At 37.7% G+C, this 13,183-nt stretch overlaps 1 protein-coding gene across 3 annotated transcripts in view; it reads left to right on the forward strand.

Annotated features, from left to right (window-relative positions):
- The window catches only part of CCDC141 (coiled-coil domain containing 141), a 135,920-nt gene that overhangs the window by 104,667 nt on the left and 18,070 nt on the right, over positions 1 to 13,183 (forward strand). For all 3 annotated transcript variants that reach the window (XM_087708414.1, XM_087708422.1, XM_087708428.1), the window contains 4 exons: positions 3,375 to 3,558; positions 5,024 to 5,136; positions 6,652 to 6,783; positions 11,152 to 12,035. In XM_087708414.1, coding sequence (XP_087564540.1) covers positions 3,375 to 3,558; positions 5,024 to 5,136; positions 6,652 to 6,783; positions 11,152 to 12,035 — 1,313 coding nt within the window. The remainder of the gene's footprint in view (positions 1 to 3,374; positions 3,559 to 5,023; positions 5,137 to 6,651; positions 6,784 to 11,151; positions 12,036 to 13,183) is intronic.

Consider the following 13,183-nt stretch of genomic DNA (forward strand, 5'->3'; position numbering starts at 1 on the left):
TTGTTTAAATAGACTTCAAAATGGCGATTTCTCTCCGTGGATGATTACTGGATGTACTTAGCCGGGTTTATCTTCCTGCAGACTGCTCCTTAACAAAATAAACTCTTTTTCTTTGGAAATAGAGGGGAGTGAAGCGCTGCTTACTTGTTTATTTATTATGGCACCCAGATCAAAGAAGCGTCTTGCTACAAATGTATCTAAGGAATTTAAAGAATCTTTTCTGGAAACACAGCCTTTGTCTCCTACGCCCTCTACTGGAGAAGTTTTAACACAGGAATATCTCTTTAAAATGTTTAATGCCTTTAAACAAGAAATTCAGGAATTTGTATTGCAACTTTATGATGATTTAAAATCTAAAGTTAATCAAATGAAGGCGAATACGTTTGCAGCCGTGTCTGCCCTCTCAGATTACTCTGCTGAAATAGAGAACAAATTGGAAAGTCTGGAGAAGGCTAATTTTAATTTGACTACCAATATTCAAATTTTACAAGAAAAAATTAGAAATAACGAAGATCAGCTTATGATGTTAAATTTTAACAGGAAGGCATCTGCAATTAGAGTCAGAGGATTCCGTGAAAAGGAGCAAGAGGATTTGAAACAGACCTTTGCTGAAGCCTTCAGCCATGCGCTGGGAAGCCCGGGACTTAACTTTGATTGGCAGATTCGGAAAATCTATCGCCAGAACTCATTGATAGCGGAACAGCGACAACTCCCGAGGGACATAATTATACATTTTTCCACAAAAGAAGCTAGAAATGCGATTGTGCAAAAGTTTCATAATAACGGTTTTCGAGTTGAAGGCCAGGACCTGATTGTTTTCAAAGATATTCCTTTTCAGATGTTGAAGGCAAGAAGGAATTACACCTTTTTAACTAAGGAGCTTAGGAGTCAACAGATTCGATACAGATGGGAGGCCCCTGCCGGTATTACAGTTACATTTGAGAATCAAAGATTTCGTCTTAACTCTGTTTCGGAGGCTCAAGATTTCTATTGTAGGATTCTGAAGGCGGGTCTTCCTGACGCGCTTGGAAGAGAGGAGAGACAAGCGGAAGGAGAAAGCAAACGGCTGGTCATGCGGCTGCAAGATGGAGGGGGCAGCCCCTCCTCCCTCAGAGAAGCAGAAGAACGCAGATCGAGAATTTAGATACTTCAAAAGACTTCCTAAAGTTGAGGACTGAATGGGGGTTTGAGACCTCTCTCCGGTAGAAAAAGTGGACTAATTTTTATCAGAAGGGAAAGCTGGGTGAAACTACTTTGAGCTAGATTCTAAAGTAACGTTAGCATAAATTTGATAGTGGTTAAAAGAATGCGGAACGATTTATGTTGTTTAAACTTTGTTAGATGGGACTATTTTAAAATAGAAGGTTAACTGACTCTTGCTGAAAGTATTATTTGAATATGATCCATGCTACTTAACTTTTATTTGAAGGGAAAGTTGGTTGTAATAGTTCTGAGTTACTTTTTAAATAAACGCTAGTATAAATTTGATAGTGGTAAATATCAGACAAGCAAGAGATGAGGGTAAAATGCATGTGGAATGAACTACGTTATTTGTGGTAAATATCAGACAAGCAAGGGAAGAGGGCAAAATCTACGTTGTTTAAAGCTTATTAGAACAGGAAGCCGCCTGGGAAGATAACTGTAAAAAGAATGCAGAATGACTTATGTTGTTTAAACTCTGTTAGAAGGGACTACCTCAAAATAGAAGGTTAACTGACTCTTGCTGAAAGTATTATTGGAATATGTGAAATGATTCATGCTACAATTCACTCTGAGTTATATTTTAAACAAATGCTAGTATAAATTTGATAGTGGTAAATATCAGACAAGTGAGGGATGAAGGTAAAATGAATGTGGAATGAACTAAGTTATTTATTATTTTGAATTACTGTTTGAAAAAGGGGTAAAGAAAGATTATTTACGTTGTTTAAATTTTACTAGAAGGGAAAGTTTGATTACTTGTCTGTAAAGTTATATTTGAATATATGGCATGAACCACGCTGCTTAAATTTTATTGGAAGGGATCATGAGGTTTAGGAAGGGAACGGGAGAGTCTACAGAAGGTTGGGGTAAATAGCAAAGAAGTAAGAGACGAGAATAAAATATAGATAGAATGATTTATACTATTTAAGCATAGATAAAGATGGGGGGCTGAGATCAATACAAGAGTGGTTTCTTTTTTTTTCTTTTTTTTCTTTTCTCTTTTCTTTTTTTCCTTTTTTTTTTTTCCTTTTTCTGCTTTTCTTTTCTTTTGATATATACTTTTATTTTTTAATTCATATGTATACAAGATATTTTAGACAGAAGGTAGTGCCAGGTGTGGGCCCTGGGAAGTCGGGAGGATTAGGGATGGGGATTGTGGGGGGTGGGGTGGGGGGGTGTTAACATAGTTTTAATAAGAACAAGAATGTATTTATATACGGTGGTTCTTTTTTTTAATCATTATTATTATTTTTTTTTCCTTGGTTCATTTTACTTTTATCAGATCAAACAACACTCGAATAAAGGCATACACCAAGGAGGGAGGTAGAGGGAAAGAAGAGGGAGGAGTAAGGAAGGAGTAAGGGGAAGGTAAGGAGGGTGTCCGGGGAGTAAGGGGAGAAGGAAGGATTGAGGGGAAAGGGAAGTAGGAGGGGAGTGTTAGAGGGAGAAAGGAAAGTTGGAGGGGGTAGATGGGGTGTATGGAGGATGCAAGGGTGGGGTTGTGAATGATGAGTTGTGTTTTCTCTTTACTTGTTCGTTTTATTCCCTTTTTCTTTGTTTTTCTTTTTTTTCTTTTTTTTTATATAGTAAATACCCTGTATATAAATGATTGCAAATGGAATGTGAAAATTGAATAAAATATTTTATGAAAAACAAAATTGTCTGACTGACCACTTCCTGCTCAGCATTTGAAAATATTCTCACCTATAGTGAATAGTTGATACAAATGTTGACAATCTTGTACATATTTTATGAATGTCCTGCAACTTAGAATGCTGACAATTATTAAAACAGCCACTTCTTTTCTCTTTCAATATACAATATCTGGAAGGAAGGGTGGAGGGTTGCACTCATGAAATTAATATAAGATTGTCAAGATTTAGACAAAACGTTCTGTATAACAGTCTTAAAGTAGTAGTCCAACATATTGGGTAGAGTCTGAGATGGGTGAAAGTTGTCCTACAGCAATAAGAAAATGAAGTTTTAATGTACTTGGTTGCACAATGTTTTGACTGACAGACTGATAGACTGATTGGATTTTGTGCCATCAATTTGTTGATTCTTATATTGATATTTTTTCTTCATGAAGCAATATTTCACAGAATGATTTTATTGGTGGGAAAATGCCACTATTTGATATATTGGATGTTTAATTCCCTTCTCTTACATAGTGTCAATTTTGGTGTGAAGAGGCAAATGCAACAGTACTTAGGGTTAGTAGATACTCAACAGAGTGCAAAACAAGGGAAGCAGTAGAAATACTCTACAAGCAATTCAAGAAGTTTATTGATCCTGTGATCCCCCAGCAAGAGGAAAGAATCCAGCAACTAACTCACCTTGCTAAAGATTTATACGGTAAAAACTCGAAACTTAAAAATCTGATGAGTACACTTTGAATATTGAGTCGCTGTTATTCCAAGATGGATGAATATTAGTTTGTTAAAAAAAATATAAAGAATAATACTAAAGTGCAGAGCCATAAAAATATCAGACATAGATTTCAAAATCTGCAATCTGGTTTTTGACACTGATACTTCTGAAAACAGCTCCAGAATAAAGCAGCCCAAAATAAGGGAATATGCAGGATAATGACATTTCAGCTAGTCAATGAGCTCCTTCCCTCCCTCTTTCTGTTTTTGTGTGGAAAAAGATGAGACATTTTTGTTACTGCAGGAGATTGCAGGCTACAGGTAGGGCTATAATTTTCTGCTCTCCTTCTCCGCATTTGAAGTCAGCAAAAGTGATAGTCTTTAAGGTTAGGGAGTGTAAAACCAGTAGTGACACAGAGGTCCTAATAATTTCTACTAAGGAAAGTTAAATTAAATGTATGACTTTTCCCCCCAGTCTATGTACTTGCGTCCCGGCTTTTTGACACTTTCATACAATCACTAGCATTGAGAGATAAGACCACAACTGTAATTTTCAGTAAATTTATATCATCAATACTTGCAACAAAGGGACTATGTATATTTATCACTGAGACTGAAAATTGGAATGATAAATGTCAATTTTTTTAAACTTTTAACATTAAGCCAAAATGTTATAGTGATTAAACTGTTGGACTAGAAGCTACTTCATGTTCATAGAAGCTCATGGTAACTTTGGACCAATCTCCTCTCTCAGCCAAATCTGCCTTGCAAGATTATTGGAAAAGTTGGAAGAGGAAGTACCCTACACCCTACTTTGAGTTCCATACAAAAGGCAGTATATAAATTTAATAAATAAGTTTATTTAAAAAGTAGCTCCTGTTTCATAATACCTTAATTATCTGGAAGAAAGCTTCACTGAACCTACTACTGGGACTTATTTCTAAGTAATCATGCAAAAAGGGTTCTAGGCAGCGGTGAAATTCAAATTTTCTTATTACGGGTTCTGTGGGTCTGGCTTGATGGGTATGGAAGTGAAGGATATTGTAAAATCTCCATTTCCTCCCCACTCCTAGGGGAAGGGTACTGCAAAATCTGCATTCCCACCCTACTCCAGGGGAAGGATATTGCAAAATCTACATTCCCACCCTACTCCAGGGGAAGGATATTGCAAAATCTACATTCCCACCCTACTCCAGGGGAAGGATACTGCAAAATCTCCACTCCCACCCTACTCCGGGGCCAGCCAGAGGTGGTATTTGCCAGTTCTCCAAACTACTCAAATTTTCCACTACCGGTTCTTCAGAACCTGTCAGAACTTGCTGAATTTCACCCCTGGTTCCAGGGCCTGGAAGATAGGTCTAGATTTTCTGGGATCCAGTCAAGTTTCAGCTTTTCATTCACATTGTTGTGGATAATGCAGATGTCCTATCATTCCTTTCTGTAAACTGCAGGTAATGAAGAAGGAAAGAAGCACGTTGAAAAAATAACAGCAAAACACAAAGACGTTCTTGACTCTATCGGTGAACTGTGTAGCTCCTTGACAGAACTTGAAGACAAGCTTGGGGTAATGTTTTCTTCCTATAGAAAAAAAATCAATTTTACAGCAGAATCTATTAACTATTTATGCCATTAAAATATGCTGTGGAGATGCAGGACATAGATTTGAGGGTAGTGAGTAAGTGAGCCAGCTACTGAATAATAAAGACGTAAATATTCAGGGTATGCAGAAAGGTCCTTCCAGGGGGTACTTCCAAGACAATAGCTGAGGATCCTTTGGTCTCAGTGGATTTCTAAACACGTGACACAGGATTCTATGCATATATTGGATTCTAATCTGAAGAGTCGATAAGCCAGAAATGAGTTTAAAAATGATATTCAAATGCTGAGCCATTATGGTGTCTGTCTTTACTTGGGGTAGGGCATGTCTGAATAAGATTTGGCACCAATTTCAGGGAAAACTGCTTTGACACCTCTCTAAGGCAGGGGTGTCAAACTGGCGGCCTGTGGGCCGGATATGTCATGTGCAGGCAATGCCTACCCCAGCTCCACAAAGGGGGAAAACATCTTTGATGGCAACATGACGTGGGGAGTTTGACACCTGTTTCTCTAAGGCCTTCCAGTATGTCCCAATGGCTTGTGGGCAGATTAACATAATCCATGGAAGTGCCCTGTCTCACTCCTTCAGTAGCAACCCTTCTTTTAAAACAGCATACTGCATAAAGTCTACTGCTGTTTTATCAAATTCTGGATTACAGGATTTCTTTCATGTTTTGCTGTTTGGTATATGGAGATTCTCAGTCATCCAGGTCATGGTTGTCCCAAAGGTGCTTTTTCAAGAGGCCACTGGGCTTCCTGTTTTTTCTTTGAAGACGTTTCACTTCTCATCCAAGAAGCTTCAACTCTTGAAGCTCTTGGATGAGCTCTTTTTCAACCTCTTGAAAAAGCACCTTAAAATGGGGAAAGTTAAAAGTGAACATGGGTATTGTAATAGATCCCTGAACTTTGCAATGAGAAGATGTGGCTTAGAGACCTAACAATGAGGAAGGAAAGAAAAAAGTTGGGCTGTGAATGACTGCCACCGCGAGGGGGGGGTTTGTATGTTTAAAATTGTATTTGTATCTGTATGTTTTACGCTTTAAAAAATGTATAACTAATGAATGCCGATACAAAAGGCTGTATGTTTACTTTATATTGTTATGTATGTTTTGTCTTTTCTTATGTTGTTGTATTTTTCTTTCTGTTTTTAAAGGTAATAATGTTTAATAAAAATTATATTTTAAAAAAAAGGAATTGAAAAATAAAAGAAAAAGCACCTTTGGGACATTTTGCTGTTTCCTATTTCTATGGGGCTTTTTAGTGATATGAGCTACCTAGAAGGACCCAGCTTGATATAACTGTAAACATGACAAATGTGCCATGAACAAATACAAAGATTATATTGTGTTGCTTTACGTGAATCTGAATCCCAGATCTCCTGCTGCAAAAGCTTGCATTTTCTTGCTTGTGTTGATAAAACATCACATCCCCTGCTGTGGAAAATTGTTTTTATTTTGTTTCTACTTTTGGCTTTGTTTCACAGGAAGATTCATTAAAGGGGAAATCACCAAATTCTAATAAATGTGATGATGAGCTAAGAACAGAACAAGACAGTCAAAAAGAGAAGATAGATAAAGAGGATGTAAAAGAAAGAATATATGAGCTGAAGAAACAGGTTTGTACTTTTTTCCCCCCCAAGTAAATGTTGTGTAACTCAAACTAAGGGCTGGTATTAGGGAATTAATTCAAGCATGAAAATTCTTAAAAGAAAAACCTTGCTTGGAAAATATATAATTAGGGAAAGCCCTCCCACACTGAATTATTTACTTTCTTACAGTTAAAATGAATCCATTCATGTCATAAACATGTGTGCTTTTGAGAAGGCTTTTTAACATTATCTGAAAGCCCATTTATAACTAAGATGGAAAGCACTGTTATTTCATTCAGCGTGGAAAAGGTAACGTTAAGAAAGATAGATGGTGTTGCTTTCCAGAGGGGGGATAAAGTCAGGTTAATCTTTTTCAGGAAATCCAACAGAGTCTTGTGGAACCATAAAGACTAATTAAAGAGTAATATATTTATTACATGTACCATTTCATGATTCATGAAGGATAGATTTGTCTGAGGAGTATTATATTTGTGTATATAATGCTGGAAAGTAGGATAGGTAATTATTACGGTCAAAGAACAGCAATACATATTAGTTTCCACACTATATCAAAAATACTAACATTAAAATATAATTAAAAAATATTGACATTAAAAGTGGATAATAACATAATGGTCCAAAGATTGTTAAAGGTATGTCCAGATAATTGGTACAAGATGGTACTATACTTCTGTAGCCAATTTTTTTCTTATGGACATTACAGCAGCACAAGTAGGATAGGGTAAAAGGAAATATATAAGAAAAGATGGAAATGGTCACTTCTGGACAAACAATACTTTTGTCTCTCAGTCCTGGGAATTCAGAGTTGACTGGTGCTGTCCTATACATTTGGATCTGGGCATTCATACAACTCACAGGGAGACAATCATTTCTTGCCCTTTCTGGCCAGTGAATAATCAAACAGCTAAAGAGTCATTACATGCTGGCCAGCAACTACCTCCTTTGACCAGCCTTTTCAGACATCTACCTAGTAAATGCACCTCTTCTCAAATCTTCAAAAAATGAAAAAGTTTGTCATGGTGACAGATTTCAGCATTAATGCTGAAATTTTGCTTTTGGTCTTTTCTACATAAAATAACAGAGTCAGGCCAGTATGAGGGAATTCCAGGAGGTGGGAGTCAGAGCAAATGAAATAACTCCCTGACAACATAAGGGAGGAGTACATTATCATTTGTGAGGTGGCATTCCCTGCCTTAAAATTGCATGCCCCCCTCGGCAGATAAGGTACCCTGACACATAGATATATCAGGGTTATTTGCAATTCCAAGTCCCGAGTTAAGTCTGTTGGAGGCAGTGTGATTTGCGTTGGTGTATAAGTGCTCCTAAGAGCGGGAATCTAATCAGATCAAGGATGGTATCTAATGATTTATGATCTATGATTACAAATTTTGCTGTTTGTATGTACACTGAGAGCTTATGCATTGGAGACGAATTCCTTGTGTGTCCAATTACACTTGGCCAATAAACAATATTCCTATTCCTATTAGTGAAACAGTTTTCTAACATTAACAGAAATAAGAGTTTATGGGAAGAAATATATGAGATGAATAAGCAATATTTAATAGATAGTTACCTACAATCTATCTGAGAGCAAGCATTCCATGCCTGGGTAGAATGGCAGAGGAAAGGCTCTGAGATCAGCAAAAGACAATTATAGGGAAAGACAAAGAGAGATAACATTTAGAGAACCATTTTTTTTCTGGTGGTTAAGGCACCAGGCTAGAAACCAAGATATGTGGCCTATAGTTCCTCCTTAGCCATGAAAGTTGGCTGGTTGACTTTGTGCCAGCATTCTCTTTCAACCCAAAACTTCAGGTTCTGGTGACAAGCCAGTCAGTCAATTTCTGTTGCAATCAATACATCAACAGTTGATCTGAAAAAAAGGACTATGCAGTTGCTGGACAATGGTTCCAAAAAAGGGGGGAGAGAGGGGGGGAGGGAGGGAGGGAGGGAGGGAGGGAGAGCTATTCTCACAATTGGTACAGGAACAGGAAGTATAGTCATCTCACAAACTATAATCCACATATCCAATTAAATCAAGTGACATCCATCAAAGTTCATACTATAATCTTTGATAGCAAAAATATTCTTATCTTCAATGCTGTTGAAAAAGAGCAGTACTTATTATTGACCAACCTATATAAATAATTGTACAACATTAGCACTGTTAAAGTAGCATAGATGTTATTTATTTTCACTTTGGTTTTTATGGCAAGTGAAATGTCAGGACAACCACATTGTGTTCAAAATACTTCTATGTAAATAATAAAAACATATTTTTTTAAAAAAGAAAAAGAACAATACACCCATCCAATATAAGGCCCTCAAGAAAATTCGAGAAAAGGTTTTGCGTTATGAACGGTTTAAGGAAGGACAGCAAATATAAAAGGGTTTTCCCATAAAAGCTAGTATAAAGCGAAACTTAATTTGGCAGTATATAAAGGTATTCTACTTATTTAGAAAATAATCTTTTAGCAATTTTTTTATACACACAAACAGGTTTTTAAAAATTATCCTGTGAAAGCCTAGGATTTGGACAATATACCCCCTTTTTCATGTACTCAGTTACTGAAGTGGATTTTTTCTGGAGTGGGGCAGAAATTCTTGAACATGTAATGTTTAGGCATTGCCACTGCCTCTCACTAACAAACTCTAAGAAAGTTTTATTTCTTGCCTCTGCTTTTAGAACAGAGGTGAGCAGAAAGTATATTAAGATCGCTTGACAGATCTCTGAATGATTTCTAGTAGGGGAAATCATAGTTTAAACAGGAAAATTCCTCAGCTAAAGGTTTAATGTGTTTTAAAGGAAAGGAAACCAACAATTTTGAATTATTGATGAATAATTGGATTTGCATAACTTCCTGGGAGCAACAAATATCAAACATGGGAGTAAAAGACCTTTACTCTTTACTCTTGATTTTTAAAATATGTATTTGGGTTAGCCTCCTATGTCCTACGCTAGCCAAGCAGGTGCATTGAGAAATTAAACATTTTTTCTATCCTGAATGTCTGTAGAAATGGAGCTCCATAATATACCACAAATACAGATGTCCCATTCATTATTAAGGCAAATAGCTAGCTATAAAATTATCCTTCATGATAATAACATTCAAGCTAGTGGCCATCTCAATAACTATCTTTTCAGAATCTGTTATAAACGCAGATCACTGGGGGGACACAAAGTTATGGGAGAAACAGAATATTTCCCTTCTCAGTATAACATTTATGTTATCCTAGTGCAAATAGAAACATTAGATGTTATTTCAGTAGTACCTTTCTTTCTTCATTGCATTTAGTAAAAGTAATCTGCAGTCTGACATTTAAATAATTAGTTTAATAAATTAAAAGGCATAATATTTTTTTTTCAGGGATGCAAACATAGAAAACATTGCTACAATTGCAATATGTATTTCCAAAAAATAGAAAAAACTCAGTAATTTCTACGTTTGCTCAGAATTATATCTACTCTTCTTTAAAAAGATTATTTTAAATTGGACTAAATGGGCCTTCTGACAGACGACTAGTTACATCTTTAAAATTTAATATATGAAAGAAATATGTGAAAAAAGATTAGGTAAAATAGGTTTTATAGACATTATTTAAAGTCTTTTTTGCATCTTCTCTTCCCTTTCTCCTCCCTTTCTCTTCACTCTCTTTCCCTTCCCTTCCCCTTCCCTTCCCTTCGCCTCCCTTCATTTCCCTTTCCTTCTTTCTCCTCCATTGTCTTCTCTTCTCTTCTCTTCCTTTCCTTTCCTTTCCCTTCCCTTTGTTTCCTTTCCCTTCCTTTTTCCTTTCTCTTCCATTCTCTTCTCTCCCTTTCCCTTCCCTTCCTTCCACCCTCATTCTCTTCTCTTCCTTTCCTTTCCTTTCCTTTCCCTTCCTTTTCCTTCTCTTCCCTTCCCTTCCCTTTCTTCCCTTTCCTTTCCCTTTCTCCTTTCTCCTCCATTCTCTTCTCTCCCTTTCCTTTCCTTCTTTTCCTTTCCTTTCCCTTCCTTTCCTTTTCCTTCTCTTCCTTTCCCCTCCATTCTCTTCTCTTCCCTTCCTTTCCTTCTTTTCCTTTCCTTTCCCTTCCTTTCCTTTTCCTTCTCTTCCTTTCCCCTCCATTCTCTTCTCTTCCCTTCCTTTCCTTCTTTTCCTTTCCTTTCCCTTCCTTTCCTTTTCCTTCCCTTCCCTTCCCTTTCTTTCATTTCCCTTCCCTTTTTGCTTTCTCCTCCATTCTCTTCTCTCCCTTTTCCTTCCCTTCCCTTCCTTTCCCCTCCCTTCCTTTCCTTTCCCTTCCTTTCCCCTCCCTTCCCTCCCTTTCCCTTCTTTCCTTTCCCTTCCTTTCCCCTCCATTCTCTTCCCTTCCCTCCCCATCCTTTTTTTGCTTTTAAGGAAGAGAAGAACTTGGCTGAGACATCAATTATCTGCCCAGCTGTTGAGGATTCTATTTCACAGGACACAGAGCTATCTTTTGCTGCCAAGGAGGAAGGCTTTCACACTGAGCTCCTGGCAGAAGATGCACTCTCTGGAGAGGAATATGAGTGTATATCTCCTGATGATATCTCATTACCTCCACTTTCTGAGACCCCAGAATCCAACCTTCTGCATTCGGAAACAGAACTAGAAGAACCACATAGCAGTAGCTCCCGTAGTGTGCATGTCAGTTCTTACACTGTGCAAATGCCAATAAGTGCTGGCAGTAAAACAATGGAAGATGATTCTGATCCCTTAACCTTTATTGCTTCTGCTGATGTGCCTGGCCACAGGAAGGAGTGCATATCAGAGCAGCTAGGAAGTTTTTCTTCTCCCACCCTAAGCAACCATTCCAAGGGCAAGATGGAATCTCTATTTGCTCATAGTTCTCCAGAAATGCCCGCAACTTCTCCCGTTTCCTCTACGTTCAAGACAAAGGCTTTCTACTGCATGAGGAGTGAAGTGCACGAGACCCATTTGCAATGCCGTGAGCTTCCCAGAAGCATGAGGGAAGCCCAGAGCAAATTGCATGATGGAAATAACTCTACTAAAAACCAGGCTAGGCTGCATGCTTCATCCAATGCGTTTTCAGGTCTCTTTCAATCAGACTCCACGAGAAACTGTCAGAGGGAGATGGCTACCGGAGAAGAGGCTAAAAACATATCTGAAAAGAACAGCAAGGTCAGCGTCTCTGGACAGGCACCTCACTTCTCCAAGCTTCTGTCTAATGTAACTGTCATGGAAGGTGCTCCGGTGACTTTGGAAGTAGAAGTAACAGGATTCCCAGAACCTGCATTGACCTGGTGGGTAGCTTACAATGAAAAAACTTAAATATAATTAGGCTAATCCAGCAAACACAAATCTGAAAATCAGATAGTCTCGCTAGCATTCACATCACATTTCCACGTAATTCCATTCCCACAGTGTTTACACAATATTAGCACTTACTGTCAGGTTCAGATTAATTCATGCACATTCAGTCTATATGTATTAAATAGTATATGAAGATGAGTGAAGTTAAAACCTTTCTATTTAGCAATAGAACATTCCAGCTATTAAACATTACAACTCCTTTAATAAGAATTGAATTCTTAGAAATTCCTCTGCATTTGAAGATTAGCTTTATTGTAGCTACAGAAACCAAGTAGAAATGCTATTCTCTGTGTTGGATTCAGTTTACCTCATATCTAGCCACTGATCCATATTCAAACTGGACCTGTAAGTCCATAGATGTAAGCTCCTAGCTTGTGAAATTTGCCAGAGAATAAGATTCACATTATACTTTGGTAGCATTAGGGATGTGGTGGCTCAGTGGCTAACATGCCAAGCTTGTCGATCAGAACAGTCAGCAGTTCAGTGGTTTGAATCCCTAGTGCTTTGTAAAGGAGTGAGCTCCCATTACTTTTTCTAGCTTCTGCCAACCTAGCAGTTCGAAAGAACATAAATAATGCAAGTAGAAAAATAGGGACTGCTTTGGTGGGATGGTTCTGTGTGCCTTCGGCATTGAGTCATGCCGGCCACATGACCACAGAGACGTCTTAGAACAGTGCTGGCTCTTTGGCTTTGAAACGGAGATGAGCACTGCCCCCTAGAGTTGGGAACGACTAGCACATATGTGTGAGGGGAACCTTTACCTTATACCACTCATAATTAAGAGACAATAGGCATCAGGATTTTATCTATTTGCTTTGAAAATGGTAGTCCAAAAGTCCTTTCGTTTCTGCAGCTCCTTTCCAAAGAAAGGTGGGAGAACCAAGAGGGTATAATTGGCCAACTAACAAGAGAGTAAAACAAGGTTTATAATATTGAAGGATAATGAAAAGAAGCTTTCCTGGGAGTATTTACGGGAGAATATATACACTAAATAAAGCTGGTCTCTAGCGCACAGAAAAGTTGATGCTAAATCCCAGAGTTGGCAAACAGTAATTAAATTGCATTTATCTTTTGTGTG

Source organism: Thamnophis sirtalis, unplaced genomic scaffold (genome assembly GCF_051295495.1).
Source record: "Thamnophis sirtalis isolate CommonGarterSnake01/CBP01778 unplaced genomic scaffold, rThaSir2_p1.2 scaffold_1, whole genome shotgun sequence".
Classification (NCBI taxonomy): domain Eukaryota; kingdom Metazoa; phylum Chordata; class Lepidosauria; order Squamata; family Natricidae; genus Thamnophis; species Thamnophis sirtalis.